The sequence below is a fragment of the Myotis daubentonii genome, chromosome 12 (genome assembly GCF_963259705.1).
Source record: "Myotis daubentonii chromosome 12, mMyoDau2.1, whole genome shotgun sequence".
Taxonomy (NCBI): Eukaryota; Metazoa; Chordata; class Mammalia; order Chiroptera; family Vespertilionidae; genus Myotis; species Myotis daubentonii.
In genome coordinates this window covers 39488593-39508872 of record NC_081851.1, presented here as the reverse complement: position 1 = coordinate 39508872, position 20280 = coordinate 39488593, and the positions used below count along the sequence as shown (strand labels likewise).

At 43.8% G+C, this 20280-nt stretch overlaps 1 protein-coding gene across 1 annotated transcript; it reads right to left on the bottom strand.

Annotated features, from left to right (window-relative positions):
• Nucleotides 1–599: 599 nt before the first annotated feature.
• On the bottom strand, nt 600–6722 carry FBXO48 (F-box protein 48). Its single transcript, XM_059659589.1, is given in 5 exon segments — nt 600–2510; nt 2996–3212; nt 3214–3501; nt 5790–5906; nt 6612–6722. Coding segments are annotated over 3 exon segments (486 nt in total). The 5' UTR covers nt 3300–3501; nt 5790–5906; nt 6612–6722; the 3' UTR covers nt 600–2327.
• Between the last annotated feature and the right edge of the window lie 13558 nt (nt 6723–20280).

Sequence of the window (20280 nt, the reverse complement as noted above, 5' to 3'; positions counted from 1 at the left end):
TTTTTGTTAATATTATTATGCATTTGAAGTTTTGGAGAGAAGATATATAAAGTCAAAACAAAGATAAAGTGGTTAGGGGTTATATTTTTCTAATTAGGCTTGTATATATGTGACTATTTTAAGGTTTAAAGTTTATATTCATATAGATTTTATTGATGATTATGTCCTGGTCTAAGATTGGGTTACAAGCTAGAAGCAATTAAAAAAAGGTTTCTAAATTTAAAAAAAAGAGTAGACATTGAACTGATTAAATACTTAAAAACATTGGAAATTCTAATAATCTTGTCTCTTTTACAAACTGTGTGTATTTACCATGTTATTTTTTCTATATAAGGATTAAGAGCACTCCTCCCACATTACTCCACCCACTCATGTTTTCAAATGCTAACGGCTCGGTCTGATAAATGTACACTTCATTCTAAGCCCATCCCATAAAATTTATCTTTGCGGTCCAAAACTTCCCTTTCAGTGTAGACTGAGATCATAGCTCATAAGTTATCACACCAAGAGTTACGGAAATGCAATAATACTACAAAAACAAAAACTTAAAATTGATAGGGGTGACCCAATAATTAAAAGTAGTAAGTGATACATTTGGGTGAAGTGTATTTTCAAGTGTTTATTAAAAAAAACCAAAACAGAATATTTCTACTTTCTGATTTTTCTCTTACAACTTTAGAGCATATCAAAACAATTATTCATATATTAGCATTAATATCAAGCATACCATATATCTTCTGAGTTTTACATTGCATTTCAATACTTGTCTACTAACAATATAGTAAGTTGTTTTTATTATATATTCTGGGTAGAATTAAAATAAATAACACACAAATAATTTAATATTTTTTATGGAATACCTACTATGTTCCAGGCTTTGGGAACACAAAAATAAATAAATGGTCTCTGCCATCAAAAATCTCACAGTTTAAAGGGGGAGACAGACAGATAAACAGACAAATTTAATGTAGCGTGGCAGCCTTGAGAATGGCATGCACAAAGAACTGTGGGGAACCTTCAGAGGGCCACTTAATCCAGAATGGTAGAAGTTAGGGATGGTGTCCAGATCAAGATGATAAGTTTTACAAAAGAGGTTGCCAAGAAAAGAATGAATGGGGGAGGGGGTGATAGGAAGCACATTCCTAAAGAGTGGGTTGCCAAATAGTCTTAGAGATTGGACTGCCTGATCTTTAAGGCCCCTTCCAACTCTAAGAAGATGATAAGAGACAAGCACTCATCCCCTGCTTGATTCAACAAAGAGAATTTGTAGAGAATGGGGCATCTTTCTGATATTTGCCTATTTGTTAAACACTGGTTTCCTGGATCCTTATTTTTCATGCTATAGAGCACAGTGTAAGAAGAAAACCCCATCCTAACTAAAATCTTTTGTAGACAGACACCTTCTACTATGGTGCTGGCCACAGATTCACAATGAACAATCTGGTAGAGTGTATACCATGGCACCTACTTTTAAGAAAAAGAGAACAAACATTAAATTAAAGGTTACTGGAAAGCTATAAACTTTAACAAAGTCAGGTATTTAGGGTTCTCTGAAACAATATTTTTCTTTTACATGTGGAGAAAACAAAAAGGAGCTGTCCTTTGTCTTAGTTATCTATGAGTAAAACACTAGATGGTGCTATAAGATGGGCAGAAAGAGAGTTTTGGTAAGAAAAATAGAATGGCAGTTCTGATGGTAGTTAAGCATTCTGAATATTTTCCATAACTTTTCAGTCTCAGAACAAGTTTTAGCCCCATGGTCAGATTAATTTGAAACTAAACCACAAATCTAGCACATTTTATAATGGTTTCAATGTTTATCAGTTCAATCCGATTTCACTGAAATGGAAAACTTAAAGTTATTGAAATATAAACTTACTATACATTTAAACATATTGCTGTTAATTTAATTTAGGTTATCTTCCCATGAGCCTAGTTATGATTACTATTCAATGATCTCTAAGACAGCTTCTTCAAATGGTTTCCTGAATTTTTGAATTATTATTAATCAGAAAATGCCAAACTCTCTTATCATTCAAGTACCACAATATACTGACACAAATACATGAAACAATACATTTTGGAATTACTCTACTGGTACATCATTTCTTATATAAAAAAAACATTTCATGATTTGTCACATTACATTAAAACCAGAAAAATATTTTTTTACTGAAGTGCCAAGTAAAAACAAAGCTTTACTTTTACAATATTTTCTATTTTTAAATGTTAAATATTTTAAAAGGCACATAACAACAACAAAAAAAGAATGGGTAAAGAGATACCTTTTGCAACCTAAGAGTCATTTTAGGTTTAAATTCTCACAGTTATGAAATCTGTTTGTGATTTGGTCTTTTCAGTTCTGCTTCTAGAATTTCCCCCCACGTTTCTGCATCCATTGGGCACATGATTGTTTCTGGTAGGCTAATGGGAGAACATATGTTGCTGTATCTGCCACTTAGCCATCCAAGTTTCACTTGACTCTTCTGGTAATTCCTCAGTAGTGTGTCCTGAAAGAGGCAAAGCAGCATCATCACAGAAGGTAGTAGGTTGCTGCCTGGTGAGTTGAGTTTGTTTGAAACCAGAGAAGCTGATTGACAGGGCTGAAAAGAAGATTAAATTTTCACATTGATATACACATATACTACTAAATTTGTGTGTGTGTGTGTATGTGTGTGTATATATATATATACAGTGTGAACCATAGAGTTTGCTGGGGGTTGTGGATAATAGGAAGTGAAAAGAAGTAGCCACTTTCCTTCTGGTTAACAGAGGAAAATGCCTTAATTTAAGATTGAAAAAATGTTAAAGGATGGATGGGAGATAGTATGGTTTGCAGGAAAAGAATAACAATTCAACATTAAGTTCAAAAGTCAACACACTTGAATGTCATTCTGTATATGGAATCCTACCTCATCCAAGCAGAAAGCAGAGTTTGGTTCACACCTACCACCGTGTACTTAAGAATACTGCAGACTACAAAAATGACACTTACCCTCCAGGAATAACCGCTTTTCCGATCATCATCTACTTCTCTTCTGCACACAGCTCGTACAGCCAAGCAATGAGGTTTCCATAAGCGGTCATTGTTTCTTATTGTGGCAAACCAGCTCGTGCATGTCATTGAAGCCCTGCACAAGCTCTGAATGTCCAGCTGACTGAAAATGTATAAAGTAACTTCTTGAGGCAGCCACATAAAAAAGTTATTTTGATTCATTTTTTTCCTTCTCAGTATCCACAGAGTTCAAGTCTATATCAGAAACTCTTGAATTATGGTTCCTCTTGAAGTTATTCTGCATAGCTTGATGTTTTAGTTAATTATCCACATAGGTGATCTAAAAGGCAGAGTTTAAACTTATTCAGTCTCTTCAGTTCAGACTATGGGTCCCACTCTGAGCCAGGTAACTGTTTGGGCATGACTTTAAAAACTTTAACTTTCTTGACTTGAGCTTTTCAACCTGTAAAATGAGGTCAATAATGGTCTTCACGTGTATGTCCTTGCTAGGATTAACAAGGAAAACGTGTGAATCATTTAGTTTCACATCTGGGGATACTGGACAAATGTTACTTCTCTTCTTCTTTTTAATATTGTTAGTAAATGGGTTTGCTAGTAAACATGTGTCTTTCTGCTTGCTCCCAAAGAACATTATCTTTAAAAAGACTATGATTTATTGAGTTTAGTAGAAATGCCTATTGTGAGAACACATTCCAACTACTTATTGAAAATAGCTTCAAAAATGTGTGGGATTCAATTCTATTAAGCTCCTGAATACTCACTGTCTGTGGAACTGATGCCTTGTCATTAAGGTCTTCACCTACAATTTACAACCTAATCATAAACCTGATGGACATTTAGTAGTTCATATAAGAACTGGAGGCCCGGTGCACAAAAATTTGTGAACTCGGGGGGGTGGGAAGGAGGTCCCTCAGCCTGGCCTGTGCCCTCTTGCAGTCTGGGACCCCTCAGGGGATGACCGCCTGCTGGCTTAGGACCGCTCCCCGGGAGATTGGGCCTAAGATGGCAGACATCCATCTGGCGCCCGGCAGCCCTCGGGGGATGTCCACTTGCCAGCGAGGAGCAGGCCTAAACTGTAGTCGGACATCCTTAGTGCTGCTGAGGAGCAGGAGAGGCTCCCACTACCACCGCTGTACTGGCAGCCATCAGCCTGGCTTGTGGATGAGCAGAGCTCCTCCCATGTGAGAGCGCCCTGACCACCAGAGGGCAGCTCCTGCATTGAGCATCTGCCCCCTGGTGGTCAGTGTGTGTCATAGTGACCAGTCATTCCCAGTCCTTCTGCTGTTAGGGTCAGTTTGCATATTACCCTTTTTTTATATAGAATAGAGGCCTGGTGCATGGGTGTTGGCTGGCTGGTTTGCCCTGAAGGGTGTCCTGGATCAGGGTGGGGGTTCCGCTTGGGTGCCTGGCCAGCCTGGATGAGGGGATGATGTCTGTTTGCAGCTGGTCACACCCCCTTCAGGGTGGGGTCCCCACTGGGGTGCCTGTCCAGTCTGGGTGAGGGGCTAAGGGCTGTTTTCAGGCTGGCGGGTGACTGAAGCTCCCAACCTCTCCTTTTTTTCTGTTTTTTTTTTTTATTATTATTATGGGATTTATTTACCTTCTATGGCTGTCACTGGAACTGAGAGCTGGCTTTAGCTCTGAGGCTTGGCTCCAGCTCTGAGACCTCGGCTGCTGAAAGCAGGTATCTGGATTTATTTACCTTCTATAATTGAAACACTGTTGTGGCTCCAGCTCCTAGGCTGGCTGGCTGAAAGCAGGTTTCTGGGGTTTGTTTAGCTTCTATAATCGCAACATTGTTTCTTAGACTGCAGCTCAGAGGCAGGCAGCGCGGCAGGTGGGGAACCTTGGCTTCCTCCATCACTGGAGCAAGCAAGCCTCCTGTTCGCTTCAGCTGCCTGGCTGCCGGCTGCCATCTTGGTTGGCAGTTAATTTGCATATCACCCTAATTAGCCAATGGGAAGGGTAGCGAAGTTACGGTTAATTATCATGTTTCTCTAGTATTAGATTGGATTGTTTATCAACTTGTACCTAATGGGTAGGTGCTCACATTAGACACAGATACTATCTGAAATGGATAAGAGGTTGAGGTCAGGGTTACAACGACACAAAGTCTCAAATATTCAATTCCATGATAAGATGAGTGTTTTAGAAATGGCCTCATGAAGCTATCCTAATTGCACAATTAATTATAAACCAAGGATATTAATCACTGAGGCAATCAAGCACCAGTGACTAACCACTATAATGTTTATTATTCATTTAGGTATAGCATGTAACTACTGATTGGGGGGGTGAACTCACAATACGATATACAGATAATATATTATAGAATTGTACCCCTGGAACCTATATAATTTTCTTGACCAATGTCACCCCCAATAAATTCAATAAAATATTGAAAATAAATAAATACACAAAAACTAATCTTGTATCTTTATTTCTACCAATTACTATATTGAAAGTGTCCTGTATAAATGTAATTATAAGTTAAGCTAATGCATAAAGTTTTTTTTTTTTCCTAACTGAAAAAAAAGTCCAGTTTCAGCTAATTTACCTGAGGTGCACGGTGCAGGCTTCCAAAATCAGTTGAAAGCATGGAGCTATTTTTGCATATGAAGACAGCTTATACTTACTTAAAATTAGTTTATTTCATCTGGCACTTACTTGTATAATAGGGATTGATGGTGTTGGAGGAGTTTGAGATACAGCTAAATATTTCTTTAACTTAGCTCATGACAATTCCCCATTTCCCAATGAACTATTCACCTACATGTTCTGGACGTACCAAGGCCACAGTTGCTCCCGTTCAGTTGGTTGTTTATAATCCAAAGTAACTATGCTGGTTAGAGTTTTAATGCCTGTTTCAACAGAGGACTTCCTCTTGAGGCTTTGGGGAAGTAAAAAACCAAAGAGGTAAAAACAAGATTTATTGAGTCATCCACAGGTTTTTGCCATGCACCACCCCTCCCGTCTCATCATCAATACAAACCAAAGCCAAATTACCATATTCTTGAAAAGAATCTCATATTAGGAGAACATTGCTATTTGTTACTACTTCCAGGATCTCACTGGGGAATAAAATGAACCTCGTTAGTTACTCCACAGGAGGCAGAAGAAGGCTTTTGAATTTGTGAGGTTCCTAAAATCCCACTAGACATCTTTCTTATGAGTCCGGTTTTGCCTGGATGCCTAGAAAACTATCCCCTTTCTGCCTGTTCTTTACGAACCAAACTGTCGAATTACCTCTGGAGTTAGGGAAGGGCTCGCCCCCGTTCAGGTGTCACTCGGACGGAGATGGATCCGGAGGCAGGACAGACCTGGCCGCGGACGCCTCCCGGATCTCGGGAAGCCCCCCACCCTGTCCAGACCCCGCAAGTCGGAAGAAGTGACCTCGCGTCCCCTCTGAGCCCCCCTTTTTGGGTGCCCCACGCAGGCTGCAGCTGACAGCTCAAGAACACAGCTGACAATAACAACTCTGAGCACCGGCTGTCACTTCAGCTCTGCGGCGCTGAGCGGAGGCGGCGCTGGCGTAGGGGCCACGCCCCCGAGACAGCCGGCCGGATGCTGGCTGGACGGGAAGGAATGACCTTACCTGCTGGAAGGTGCCGGCTTCTCCTCCAGCCATTTAAATCCTCTGAAAACTGAATCCCAACCCTGAGTCCCCCTGGCCCCGCCCACTCTATCCCGTCCTTGCTGACTCTGATTTCGCGTTGGCCTAGAGGAGCGCGCATTGCCTTTTGGGATCGGTAGTTTTACTAGGGCGTCTCCGCTGAGCCAGGCAGGAGAAGGACAGCGCGACGGACTACAAGGTCCGGCGTCCTCCCAGCCAGGTGGGCGGTGGGAGGGGCATGGGGACGGGCTCAGCCAGGGTTTTAAACAGTAGTTGGAGTACAGGCGGAGGGGGAATCCTCGATTTCGTCACTGGTCCAAGTGGAGAGGCGGGACTCGGGATGCGTCACTCGGGCCCCAGCTGCGGGAGAACTTGACACACCCCGGCCAATTCCAGCTCCCCCCCTGTGTTTTCCCTGGAAGGCGGGAACGGCTGCGGGGACCGTCTCCTGGCGGAGGGGCCTGATCCTCGCTGCCATGTCCGGGGGCTTTGAGCTGCAGCCGCGGGACGGCGGCCCCCGGGTGGCCCTGGCGCCCGGGGAGACGGTGATCGGCCGCGGGCCGCTGCTGGGAGTAAGTGTGCGAGGGCTCGGCCGGACAGAGAGCCGTGCAGCGAACGATCTCGCTCGCTTCTGCGGCCCTTTCCCTCCTGAACCTATTCCCCACCACGCCGGCCATGTCTGGATTTTAAGTTTGGGGGCAGCACGTTTTTCACTCAACTTGAATCCACTCACTCACGTTTCCCTTATGTTGCCTTTAAAAAGCACCGACTTGAGTTATCATTATCATCTCATCCGGTGGTCGAAAAACTGTGGCCCTGGGTCCAAATCCAGCCTGTTTTGGAATGGGCCTGCATCCTAAGAATGGCCCTTAAGTTTTAAAGTGGAAAATGTAATCAAACAAAGAACCTGTTAGTCTTTCAGGGGGAAGAATTGCTCCAAATGCTGTGGATATTGCCTCTTGACTTGACAAACCACAATATTTGCACTAGTATCTGGCTCATTATAGAAAAAAGTTTGCCAACCCCTGAATTATCTTTTCTAGAATAATTTCTTTTAAGTTTTTGGCCTCTTGTGTGTGACTGATGGCCTCACTTTTATCGGAATAGTCTTTCAGTAGCTAACCCTTATGGGGTGTGTAGTGTTGCAGGCATTCCAAGTTCTTTAATCCGTTCAAAACCATGGGAGTTAGTGCTCTTTTTATCCTTATTGTTCAGATGAGAAAATTGAGTTGTAGATCGGTTACTTAAAGGCCACATGTAGGGTTTTGGACACAAAGTGGTCTGTTGCATTCTGAAATTTTGTAGCTCTCCTTCTAAATATGTACATGCATGTTTTTGTTTTTTTATTATATAGGATATTTTATTTTATTTTTATTGCCTAAAGTATTACAAAGGGTATTACAGATGTCTCCTTTTTCCCCCCCGCCCTTGACAATCCCCTGGCCTCCTCTACCCCCCAGTGTCTTATGTCCATTGTTTATGCTTATATGCATGCATATAAGTCCTTCAGTTGATCTCTTACACCCCCCTTCTGCCCCCCTCGCCTCCCCGGCCTTCCCACTGCAGTTTGACAGTCTGTTTGAGGCAGCTCTGCCTCTGTATCTATTTTTGTTCATCTAATCTAATAAAAGAGAAACATGGTAATTGGCATACTACCGCTACGCTTCCCATTGGCTAATCAGGGAGATATGCAAATTAACTGTCAGCAAAGATGTTGGCCGGCAGCCAGGCAGCTTGAAACTAACATGAGGCTTGCTTGCTTCAGTGACGGAGGAAACCAGCGTTCCCCGCCTGCCTTTCCGGCCTCTGAGCCTGCAGTTTGAAACATTTTAACAAATATAGAAGCTAAAAAAAAACACCCAGAAACCAGCTTTCAGCGAGCTGGGATCTAAGAGCTGGAGTCAGAGCTGGAGTTATACATTGTTTTGATTACCTACTTTCAGCAGCGGAGGCCTAAGAGCTGGAGCCTCAGAGCTAAAGCTGGCCCAGAATTAAAAAAGAAAAAAAGAAAAAAGGAGCAGATGGGAGCTTCTGTCACCCGCCAGCCTGAAAACAGCCCTCAGCCCCTCACCCAGACTGGCCAGGCACCCCAGTGGGGACCCCCACCCTGAATGGTGTGTGACCAGCTGCAAACAGCCATCATCCCCTCACCCAGGCTGGCCAGGCACCCCAGTGGGGACCCCCACCCTGATCCAGGACACCCTTCAGGGCAAACCAGCCAGCCCCACCCATGCACCAGGCCTCTATCCTATACAGTAAAAGGGTAATATGCCTCCCAGCACCAGGATCAGCGGAGCTGCAAGGCCTCCTGGCACCGGGATCAGCGTGACAGGGGGCAGCGCCCAAACCCCCTGATCGCCCTGCTCTGTTCGTGACAGGGGAAGGCACCCCAACCTCCTGATCAGCCCTGCTCTGTGCCTGATAGGGGGGAGCTCCCCAACCTCTGATCGCCCTGCGGCTCTGTGTGTGACAGGGTGCGGCGCCCCAACCCCCCCGCCCCGCCCTCACGGGCCCTGCTCTGTGTGTGACAGGGTAGAGCCATAGCCTCCCCATCAGCCCTGCCCTGAGTGTGAGAGTGGCGGCGCCACAACCCCCTGATCGGCCCTGCTCTGTGGGTGATAGAGGGCGGCGCCACAACCCCCAACCCTCCCACAGGCCCTTCTCTGTGTGTGATGGGGTAGAGCCATAACCTCCCCATCGGCCCTGCCCTGAGTGTGAGAGTGGCATCCCAACCCCCTGATCAGCCCTGCTCTGTGCGTGACAGGGGGCAGTGCCCCAACCCCAAGATTGGCCCTGCTCTGTGCGTGATAGGGGGTGGCGCCGCAACCTCCCCATCCACCCTTCCTTGAGTGTGACAGGGGGCGGTGCCCCAACCCCCCAATCGGCCCTACCCTGAGCCTGACTGGGGGTGGCATCGCAACCTCCCAATCCCCCCTGCTCTTTGCATGACAGGGGGCGGCGCCCCAACTCTCCAATCAGCCCTGCTCTGAGCCTGACCAGGGGCTGCACCTAGGGATTGGGCCTGCCCTCTGCCACACGGGAGCAGGCCTAAGCCAGCAGGTCGTTATCTCCCGAGGGGTCCTAGACTGCGAGAGGGCACAGGCCAGGCTGAGGGACCACCCCCCTTCCCCCCGAGTGCACAAATTTTTGTGCACCGGGCCTCTAGTAAGTTTATAATGGTCTTAATTATCCACAAATGAGTGAGATCATGTGGTATTTTTCCTTCATTGACTGGCTTATTTCACTTAGCATAATGCTCTCCAGATCCATCCATGCTGTTGCAAATGGTAAGAGTTCCTTCTTTTTTACAGCAGCATAGTATTCCATCGTATAGATGTACCACAGTTTTCTAATCCATTCATCTACTGAAGGGCACGTAGACTGTTTCCAGATCTTAGCTATGGTAAATTGTGCTCCTGTGAACATATGGGTGCATATATCCTTTCTGATTGGTGTTTCTGGTTTCTTGGGATATATTCCTAGAAGTGGGATCACTGGGTCAAATGGGAATTCCATCCTTAGTTTTTTGAGGAAACTCCATACTGTCTTCCATAGTGGCTGCACCAGTCTGCATTCCCACCAGCAGTGCACAAGTGTTCCTTTTTCACCAGATCCTCTCCAGCACTTGCCGTTTGTTGATTTGTTGATGATAGCCATTCTGACAGGTGTGAGATGGTACCTCATTGTTGTTTTGATTTGCATCTCTTGGATGATTAGTGACTTTGAGCATGTTTTCATATGTCTCTTGGCTTTCCGAATGTCCTCTTTTGAAAGGTGTCTATTTAGGTCCTTTGCCCATTTTTTGATTGGATTGTTTATCTTCCTTTTGTTAAGTTGTATGAGTTCCCTATAAATTTTGGGGATTAGGCCCTTATCAGATATGACATTGGAAAATATGTTTTCCCACACAGTGGGTTTTCTCGTTGTTTTGTTGATGGTTTCTTTTGCTGTGCAGAAGCTTTTTATTTTGATGAAGTCCCATTTGTTCATTTTCTCTTTAGTTTCAAGTGCCCTAACAGCTGTATCAGTGAAAAAATTGCTTCAGCATATGTCTGAGATCTTGTTGCCTTTGGATTCTTCTAGAATTTTCATGGTTTCCTGTCGTACATTTAAGTCCTTTATCCATTTTAAATTTATTTTTGTGTATGGTGTAAGTTGGTGGTCTAGTTTCATTTTCTTGCATGTATCTGTCCAATTTTCCCAACACCATTTATTGAAGAGACTATCTTGACTCCATTGTATGTTCTTGCCTCCTTTGTCAACTATTAATTGAGCATATTAGTTCTGGTTGATTTCTGGGCTCTCTATTCTATTCCATTGATCTATATGTCTGTTCTTGTGCCAGTACCAGGCAGTTTTGAGAACAGTGGCTTTGTAATACAGCTTGATATCTGGTATTGAGATCCCACCTACTTTGTTCTTTCTCAGGATCGCTGCAGCTATTCGGGGTCTTTTTTATTCCAGATGAATTTTTGGAGAGTTCGTTCTAGGCCTGTGAAATATGCCGTTGGTATTTTAATGGAAAGTGTGTTGAATTTATATATTGCTTTGGGTAGTATGGACATTTTGATGATGTTGATTCTACCAACCCATGAACACGGTATGTTCTTCCATCTGTTTATGTCTTCCTCTATCTCTTTTTTCAATGCCCTGTAGTTTTCTGAGTAGAGGTCTTTTACCTCTTTAGTTATGTTTATTCCTATGTAGCTTAACTTTTTTGGTGCGATGGTAAATGGGATTGTTTTTTTAGTCACTCTTTCTGAAAGTTCACTATTGGTGTATAGAAATGCCTTAGATTTCTTGGGGTTAATTTTGTATCCTGCTACATTGCCAAATTCATGTATTAAGTCTAGTAGCTTTTTGTTGGAGACTTTAGGGTTTGTATGTATAATATCATGTCGTCTGCAAATAAGGACAGTTTTACTTCCTCTTTTCCAATTTGGATGCCTTTTATTTCTTCTTCTTGTCTAATTGCAATGGCTAATACTTCTAGTACTATGTTGAACAGGAGTGGTGAGAGTGGCCATCCCTGTCTTGTTCCTGTTCTTAGGGGAAATGGTGTTAGTTTTTGTCCATTGAGTATGATGTTGGCTGTGGGCTTGTCATATATGGCTTTTATTATGTTGAGGTATGATCCTTCTATTCCCACCTTGCTGAGAGTTTTTATCAAAAATGGGTGTTGGATTTTGTCAAATGCTTTTTCTGAATCAATTGATATGACTATGTGGTTTTTTTTCTTTCAATTTGTTTATGTGATGTATCACGTTTATTGATTTTTGGATATTGTACCATCCTTGCATCCCTGGGATAAATCCTACTTAGTCATGGTGTATGATCTTTCTGATTTATTGCTGGATCCGATTTGCTAAGATTTTGTTGAGGATTTTGGCATCTATGTTCATGAGGGATATTGGCCTGTGATTCTCTTTCATTGTGTTGTCTTTACCTGGTTTTGGTATTAGGGTGATGCTGGCTTCATAGAATGATCTTGGAAGTGTTCCTTCCTCTTGAATTTTTTGTAGTAGTCTGAGGAGGATAGGTGTTAGTTCTTCCTTGAATGTTTGGTAAAACTCCCCTGTGAAGCCGTCTGGTCCTGGGCTTTTGTTTGCTGGAAGCTTTTTGATGATTGCTTCAATTTCTTCCATAGTTATTGGCCTATTGAGATTTTTATATTCTTCCTGATTGAGTTTTGGAATGTTGTATTTTTCTAGGAATTTGTCCATTTTTTCCAGGTTGTCTAGTTTGTTGGAGTAGAGTTGTCCATAGTATTTTTTAACCATCATTTGTATTTCTGTGGAGTCTGTTGTTATTTTGCCTCTATCATTTCTGATTTTGTTTATTTGGGTCCTCTCTCTCTGCTTCTTGGTGAGCCTGGCTAGAGGTTTGTCAATCTTGTTTATCCTTTCAAAGATCCAGCTCTTGGTTTCATTTTCTGTATTGTTTTTTTGGTCTCTATGTCATTTATTTCTGCTCTAATCTTTATTATCTCCTTCCTTCTGCTCACTCTGGGGTTTTCTTGTTGCTCTCTTTCTAATTCTTTGAGTTGTAGAGTTAGATGATTTACTACCATTTTTTCTTGTTTTTTGAGATAGGCCTGTAGAGCTATAAACTTCCCTCTCAGGACTGCTTTCAATGTGTCCCATAGGTTTTGGATTGTTGTGTTTTCATTGTCATTAGTTTCCAGGATGTGTTTAATTTCTTCTTTGATCTCATTGGTAACCCAATCAATATTTAATAACATGCTATTCAGCTTCCAAGTGTTTGAGTATTTTGGGTTGTTTTTATTGTAGTTTATTTCTAGTATTATGCCATCGTGGTCTGAGAAGATGCTTGGTATGATTTCAATCTTCTTGAATTTGGGGAGACTTTGTTTGTGACCCAATATGTGGTCTATTTTTGAATATGTCCTATGAGCACTTGAATAGAATGTATATTCCGTGGCTTTGGGTTGAAGTGTTCTGAAGATGTCAATTAAGTCCATCTGATCTAGTGAGTCATTTAGGATTGCTGTTTCTTTACTAATTTTTTGTCTAGAGGATTTATCCAATGATGTCAGTGGTGTATTAAAGTCCCCTACTATTATTGTATTGTTGTCGATCTCTCCTTTGATATTTTCCAGGAGTTGTTTTATGTATTTGGGTGCTCTTGCATTGGTGCATATATGTTTATCATGGTAATATCTTCTTGTTGTATTGATCCCTTTAGTATTATGAAGTGGCCTTCCTTATTTCTTGTTATGGCCTTCACTTTGAGGTCTGTTTTGTCCGATATAAGTATTGCTACCCCAGCTTTCTTTTCATTTCCATTTGCCTGAAAGATATTTTTCCATCCCTTCACTTTCAGTCTGTGTGAGTCCCTTCTTCTGAGGTGGGTCTCTTGTAGACAGCAAATGTATGGGTCATGTTTTTTTTATCCATTCAGCCACTCGATGTCTTTTAGTTGGAGCATTTAGTCCATTTACGTTTAAAGTTATTATTGAAAGGTACTTGTTTGTAGCCATTTCTTTTTTTGTGTGGCTATTTTCTTTCTGAGCTTTTTATTTCTTCTATTTACACCAGTCTCTTTAGCATTTCTTACATTGCTGGCTTGGTGGTGATAAAGTCCCTTAGCCTTTTTTTTTTTTTTTTTATCTGTGAAGCTTCTTATTGCCCCTTCAATTTTGAATGATAGCCTTGCTGGATAGAGTATTCTTGGATTCAGTCCTTTGCTTTTTATCAATTTGAAAATTTCTGTCCATTCTTTTCTGGCCTGATGTGTTTCTGTTGAGAAATCATTTGATAATCTAATGGGAGATCCCTTGTATGTAACTTTCCGTCTCTCTCTTGCAGCCTGTAAGATTCTCTTTTTGTCCTGAACATTTGCCATGGTAATTATGATGTGTCTTGGTGTGGGTCTTTTCAGGTTCACCTTGTTTGGGACTCTCTGTGCTTGTGTGACTTTTTTCTTCCCTACCTCAGGGAAGTTTTCAGGTATTATTTCTTCAAACAGGTTTTCTAATCCTTGTTCCTCTTTCTGTTGTTCTGGCACCCCTATTATTCACATGTTGTTTCGTTTCATGTTGTCCCAAAGCTCCCTTTGGCTCTCCTCCTGTCTTTTATCTTTTAGTTCTTTTCTCCAATTGCAGTTCAGTTTGGGTGTGTTTTGCTTCCTTGTCTTCTAATTCACTAATTCGATCCTCCGCTTCTCCTAGTCTACTGTTGAAACTTTCAATGGTGTTTTTTATTGCAGCTATATCGCTCTTCATTTCTTCTTGGTTCTTACCTAAGTTATTGATTTTTTCCATCCATTTCTTTTCAATTCTTACATAAGGTATTGATTTTTTCATCTGTTTCTTCTTGCTTCTTGCATAAGTTGATGATTTTTTCCTTCAACCGGTTTATGCACTCTACAACCCTTAATCTGAATTCTTTTTCTGTCATGTTGCATGCCTCTGTATCACTTAGCTGCTTTTCTGACGAGTCCTCCTTTTCTTTCCTTTGGGTGTTTCTTTGTCTACCCATATTTGATATCACCGACATATCAAGATGTTGAGTCATTTAGTGGCTACTCCCTGGGTGGCAGTGGCTCCTCGAGCTGTGGTTGCTCCTCGGGCTGTTGTGGTAGCAGCTGCTCCTCAGTTGGCAGTAGCTTCTCTGGTGGGTGCTGTTCACAGTTGTGGTGGCTCTTCTGGCTGGTGGGGGGAAGCTTCACACGCAGCTGCTGATCCTCAGACAGGGGGTGTGGTGATCAGGAGGCTACTGTTGCTTGGATTTGCTGCGTTGATTTAAAGGCACAAAGTACAACACAACAAGGCACAACGTACCAGGAACTGAACACAAATGTATTCACGATATTAATAACCTCAAATAAAGGTGACCACTCCAGCTAAGAGAATTAGGGGATAAGGAAGAAAGAAGAGGAAAAGAGAAAAGAGAAAAAAGAAAAAAAAAAAAGGAGTGCAAAAATGAAATTGGGAAAACGGAGGGAAAAAAGTAAGAGAGAATGAAGTAGAAGAGGGGAAGAGACTATATGAGGAGAAAACTCCGATAGAACCGCCACTAATCCAAACAAATTCCAGCAACAGATCCCTGGAGATGAATGCAAACTACAAGCAACCAATAATATCAAGCGAGGCAAGGGAAAACAGAAGCACAAAAATAACCACGGGGGGAAGAAAAAAACCAACAGAAAAATAAAAAGCAAAAGCAAAACAACCTCACAAACAATCCTAAGATAAACCCAATATACTCAACAATCAAGTAAACAACAACAAAACAATAGAGAGAGAAAAGAAAGAAAAAAATTTGGATAGTGAAGAAAGATAAGGGAGAGGTGTATAAGGATTTAGAGCAGGGGGTTGAAAATAGGATATATAAGTAGGGTGAAATTTTGACGGGGTTAAAAGAAGGAATAGGGAAACTCTAAAGCAGGAATAGGGTAAGAGAAACAGGACAACAAAAGGGGAAAAGTGAATCGCTTCTCGGCCTTTTGGCTAAGATCAAGTGCAAAAGGGGAAAAGTGAGGAAGAGGGTTTTAGCATAGAGGTAAAATTGAGGTAGAGAAAAATGATGTTAAAGGAACGATGAAAATAGAATGTAGAATACTAATCCCAAAATAAAATAAAGAGAAAATAAAATGACACTTTAAAAAATGGTAAAATGGTAGCAGTAATAATACTGGTTAAAAATAAAAATGTATACCACATGATCTCACTCATTCATGGATAATAGAGACCATTATAAACTTTTGAACAATAATAGATACAGAGGCAGAGCTGCCTCAAACAGATTGTCAAACTGCAGCGGGAAGGCCGGGGAGGGTTGGGGGGCAGGAGGAGGGGGGGTAAGAGATCAACCAAAGGACTTCTATGCATGCATATAAGCATAACCAATGGACATAAGACACTGGGGGATAGGGGAGGCTAGGGGACTGTCAAGTGCGGGGGGGGGGGGGAAGGACACATATGTAATACCCTTTGTAATACTTTAAGCAATAAAAAACAAATAAATAAATAAAAATGTAGTAATTAAAAGGGTAAAATCAGGTGATGAAAAAAAAGAAGAAAAATTGGTTTCTTAGTAAAAGGTGAAAAAAGAATAAGAAAAATAAATAAAAATTTGCAGTAGTGAGGGTCCTTCAGTTCTACTCTTCAGTCTGGCATGCCTTAGTCCTGCCAGGTATTCAGGAGAGTGTTGAATTTCTTTGCAATACACTGTTCCTCCGTGTTGTAAACCACAGTCCTGATTTTAAAGCAGGCTGTATTTGTTTCCCAGACTGCCTTAATTTGTGTTTACATAAGAGTCAGTTTGTGGCTCAGCCTCTGGTGGCAGTGTTTCTGGATTGACCTCCGAGGCTATACGGACTCTCTATCCAATAGTTGGGGTTTATTTTCTCTATTGCACTTAAAACTGGTTTTAGAAAGTCCACTGCCCAGAGCTGGTTCTTTAATTGTTATCCCTCTCTGTTTCTGAGATTCCACAAAAACAACTTTCCCCTGCAGTCTCTGCGAGTGTCCCCAACTGGACAATCCCATGCACTGGGTTTAATAATCAAACACCAAGATTTAAGGAGAAGAGAAAGAAAAACAACAACAACAAAAAAAAACCCCCCAAAACAAACAAACAAACAAAAAGATCTTGCGGAGTTGCGCGAATTCGCAACCCTGCACCTTCCAGCCCACGCAGTCTCTTCCGCCCGCCCTCTCTGTCCTTACATTGAGTAGCCTGCCCACTGGCAAAATCTGATGTTGCCTTTTTGCATCCAGTCCAGCTATGGGCTAATTTTAAGCGTTCCCTTCTGCCAGCAACCCTGTGGGAGCTCTTCCACACTCGTGGATCACGCTGGCCCCAAAGGATGCGGTCTTTGTGGGGCACAGACCTTCCTGCGCACACTCCTCTCCCCAACCTGAATTGCCAACCGCACCCTCAGGCGGGACCTGGCCTTTCTGTGAGAAGCAGGACTCCACGTAGTCGCGCTGTCCCAGATCCGGTGTCTCTGGGTTAGCAGCCGATCTCTGGATGCCGGGTCTTTGGGTGTACAGTATACGTTTCTAATAAACAGCCACTCAAGATGGTGCGGTCTCCTCAGCTGAGCCGGTGCTCCGGCAGAGATTTCAGCCACAGTCTCCAACTTTCAGTCCGCTTTCTCCAGGATTCCTCCGCCTTTCCCGGCTGCAAACTGTCTCTCAGCTGAATATCCTCTGCTTATTCAGGCTGTATGTTACCCGCTTCAGCTGCTCACCCTAACAGCTCTGGGACAAGGCACAGAACATGTCCGTCTATACCTCCGCCATTTTTTTTCTCTCCACCGCATGTTTTTTTAATAGTCAACATTTCTTTTTCAGTGCCCACTTTGTGCAACACATTTTGTAGACTCTAGCACTGTGGGGCATCCAAATATGAGACATGGGTTGATTCCCTCTAGTTTTCTCTTGGACGGTGGAGACAAACCTGTGCCTGTGGGGTAATGCCAGGGAGTAATGGGTACGGACTGTTATCCTGGTTAACCTCCAGTGTAAATGGAACCATTGCTATTAGCCCTAGAACCCATCTCCAAGCAGGAAAAGTTGTGAGAAGGAAGTCAGTTCTGAAGGGGTGTGTGTGTGTGTGTGTGTGTGTGTGTGTGTGTGTGTGTGTGTTTAGTAAGGTTAAGTAAGAAAGTTGAAATTCACCTGTTGTTTATTTTTATTTTTTTACCTGTCAAGTCATTACTTAAATATTTCAATAACATTGATACTTTTTGCCACAATTTATTAAGCTGTACAAAACATTTGAAGGAACTGCCTGGGAGGTTTGTCGTCTACATACCCTTTTCTCTCCTCTTCCTTCTTCCCTATTTCTATCTCTCCCTCTATCCTTTTCTCTCTCCCCCTCTCTCTCTATATATATCTTTATCTATATCTAAGTTAGGAACTTAGCAGAGTATGTGCTTCATCTAGATCTTTTGACTGGTGACTAATGAGTTTTGATTTGCTTAACAAATTATATCACCAATGCAGAGTTCTATGGATCTAGTTAAAAAATGGGTGAGTTTTAGGCCTATGTTTTATAAACATGTAAGTTGCAGACCCTTTCACCATTTGTAGCTTGATCTTTTGTGTTCTAGGTTTCTTATTGTGATACTAGAGGCCTGGGGCACAAAAATTTGTGCACTCTGGGGGGGTTCCCTCAGCCCGGCCTATGCTCTCTTGCAGCCTGGGACCCTTTGGAGGATGTCCACCTGCTGGCTTAGACCTGCTCCCTGGGGGATTGGGCCCAAGCTGTCAGTCAGACATCCCTCTGGCAGCCCGACAGCCCTTGGGGGATGTCCACTTGCCAGCGGGGAGCAGACCTAAGCTGCAGTCAGACATCCTTAGCACTGCTGAGGAGGCGGGAGAGGCTCCCACCACCACAGCTGTACTAGCAGCCGTCAGCCTGGCTTGTGGCTGAGCAGAGCTCCCCTTGTGGGAGTGCACTGACCACCAGGGGGCAGCTCCTGCATTGAGCGTCTGCACCTTGGTGGTCAGTGTGTGTCATAGTGATCAGTCATTCCCAGTCCTTCTGCTATTAGGGTCAGTTTGCATATTACCCTTTTATTATATAGAATAGAGACCTGGTGTACGGGTGGGGGCCCCATGGTTTGCCCTGAAGGGTGTCCTGGATCAGGGTGGGGGACCCGCTGGGGTGCCTGGCCAGCCTGGGTGAGGGGCTGATGGCTTTTTTCAGGCTGCCCAAACCCCCTTCAGGGTGGGGGTCCCCACTGGGGTGCCTGGCCAGCCTGGGTGAGGGGCTGATGGCTGTTTTCAGGCAGCCCAAACCCCCTTCAGGGTGGGGTTCTCCACTGGGGTGCCTGGCTAGCCTGGGTGAGGGGCTGAGGGCTGTTTTCAGGCTGCCCAAACCCCCTTCAGGGTGGGGGTCCCTACTGGGGTGCCTGGCCAACCTGGGTGAGGGGCTGAGGGCCGTTTTCAGGCTGCCTAAACCTCCTTCAGGGTGGGGGTCTCCACTGGGGTGCCTGGCCAGCCTGGGTGAGGGGATGAGGGCTGTTTTTAGACTGCCCAAGCCCCCTGGCGACTGAAGCTCCCAGCCTTTCCTTTTTTTGTGTTTTTTTATTGGCTCCAGGTCCGTGGCCATGGTGAATGGAAGCAGGTATCTGGGGTTTATTTACCTTCTATAATTGAAACTTTGTTGCTTTTGAGTGTAGCTCAGTGCCGGCAGCAGGCTGGCTTCCTCCATCCCTGGAGCAAGCAAGCCTCCTGCTCGCTCCAGCTCCGTGACTGCCGGCCACCATTTTGGTTGGGTTAATTTGCATATAGTCGCTCTGATTGGTTGGTGGGCGTGGCTTAAGGCAAAGCGGAGGTACGGTCAATTTGCTTGTTTGTCTATTATTAGGTAAGACTAGAGGCCCGGGGCACAAAAATTTGTGAACTGGGGGGTGGGGGGTCCCTCAACCCGGCCTGTGCCTTCTCGCAGTCTGGGACCCCTCAGGGGATGACCACCTGCTGGCTTAGGCCTGCTCCCCGGGGGATTGGGCCTAGATGGCAATCAAACATCCCTCTGGTAGCCCAGCAGCCCTTGGGGGATGTCCACTTGCCAGTGGGGAGCAGGCCTAAACTGCAGTCAGACATTCTTAGCGCTGCTGAGGAGGCAGGGGAGGCTCCCACCACCACCGCTGTACTGGCAGCCATCAGCCTGGCTTGTGGCTGAGCAGAGCTCCTCCCATGTGAGAGTGCCCTGACCACCAGAGGGCAGCTCCTGCATAAAGCGTCTGCCCCGTGGTGGTCAGTGTGTGTCATAGTGACCAGTCATTCCCAGTCTTTCTACTGTTAGGGTCAGTTTGCATATTACCCTTTTACTATATAAGATAGAGGCCTGGTGCACGGGTGGGGGCCAACTGGTTTGTCCTTAAGGGTGTCCCGGATCAGGGTGGGGGTCCCGCTTGTGTGCCTAGCCAGCCTGGATGATGGGATGATGGCTGTTTGGAGCTGGTCACACCCCCTTCAGGGTGGGGGTCCCCACTGGGGTGCCTGGCCAGTCTGGGTGAGGGGCTGAGGGCCGTTTTCAGGCTGGCGGGTGACTGAAGCTCCCAACCTCTCCTTTTTTTCTTTTTCTTTTTTTTATTTTTTTATTCTGGGATTTATTTACCTTCTATGGCTGTCACTGGAACTGAGAGCCGGCTTTAGCTCTGAGGCTCAGCT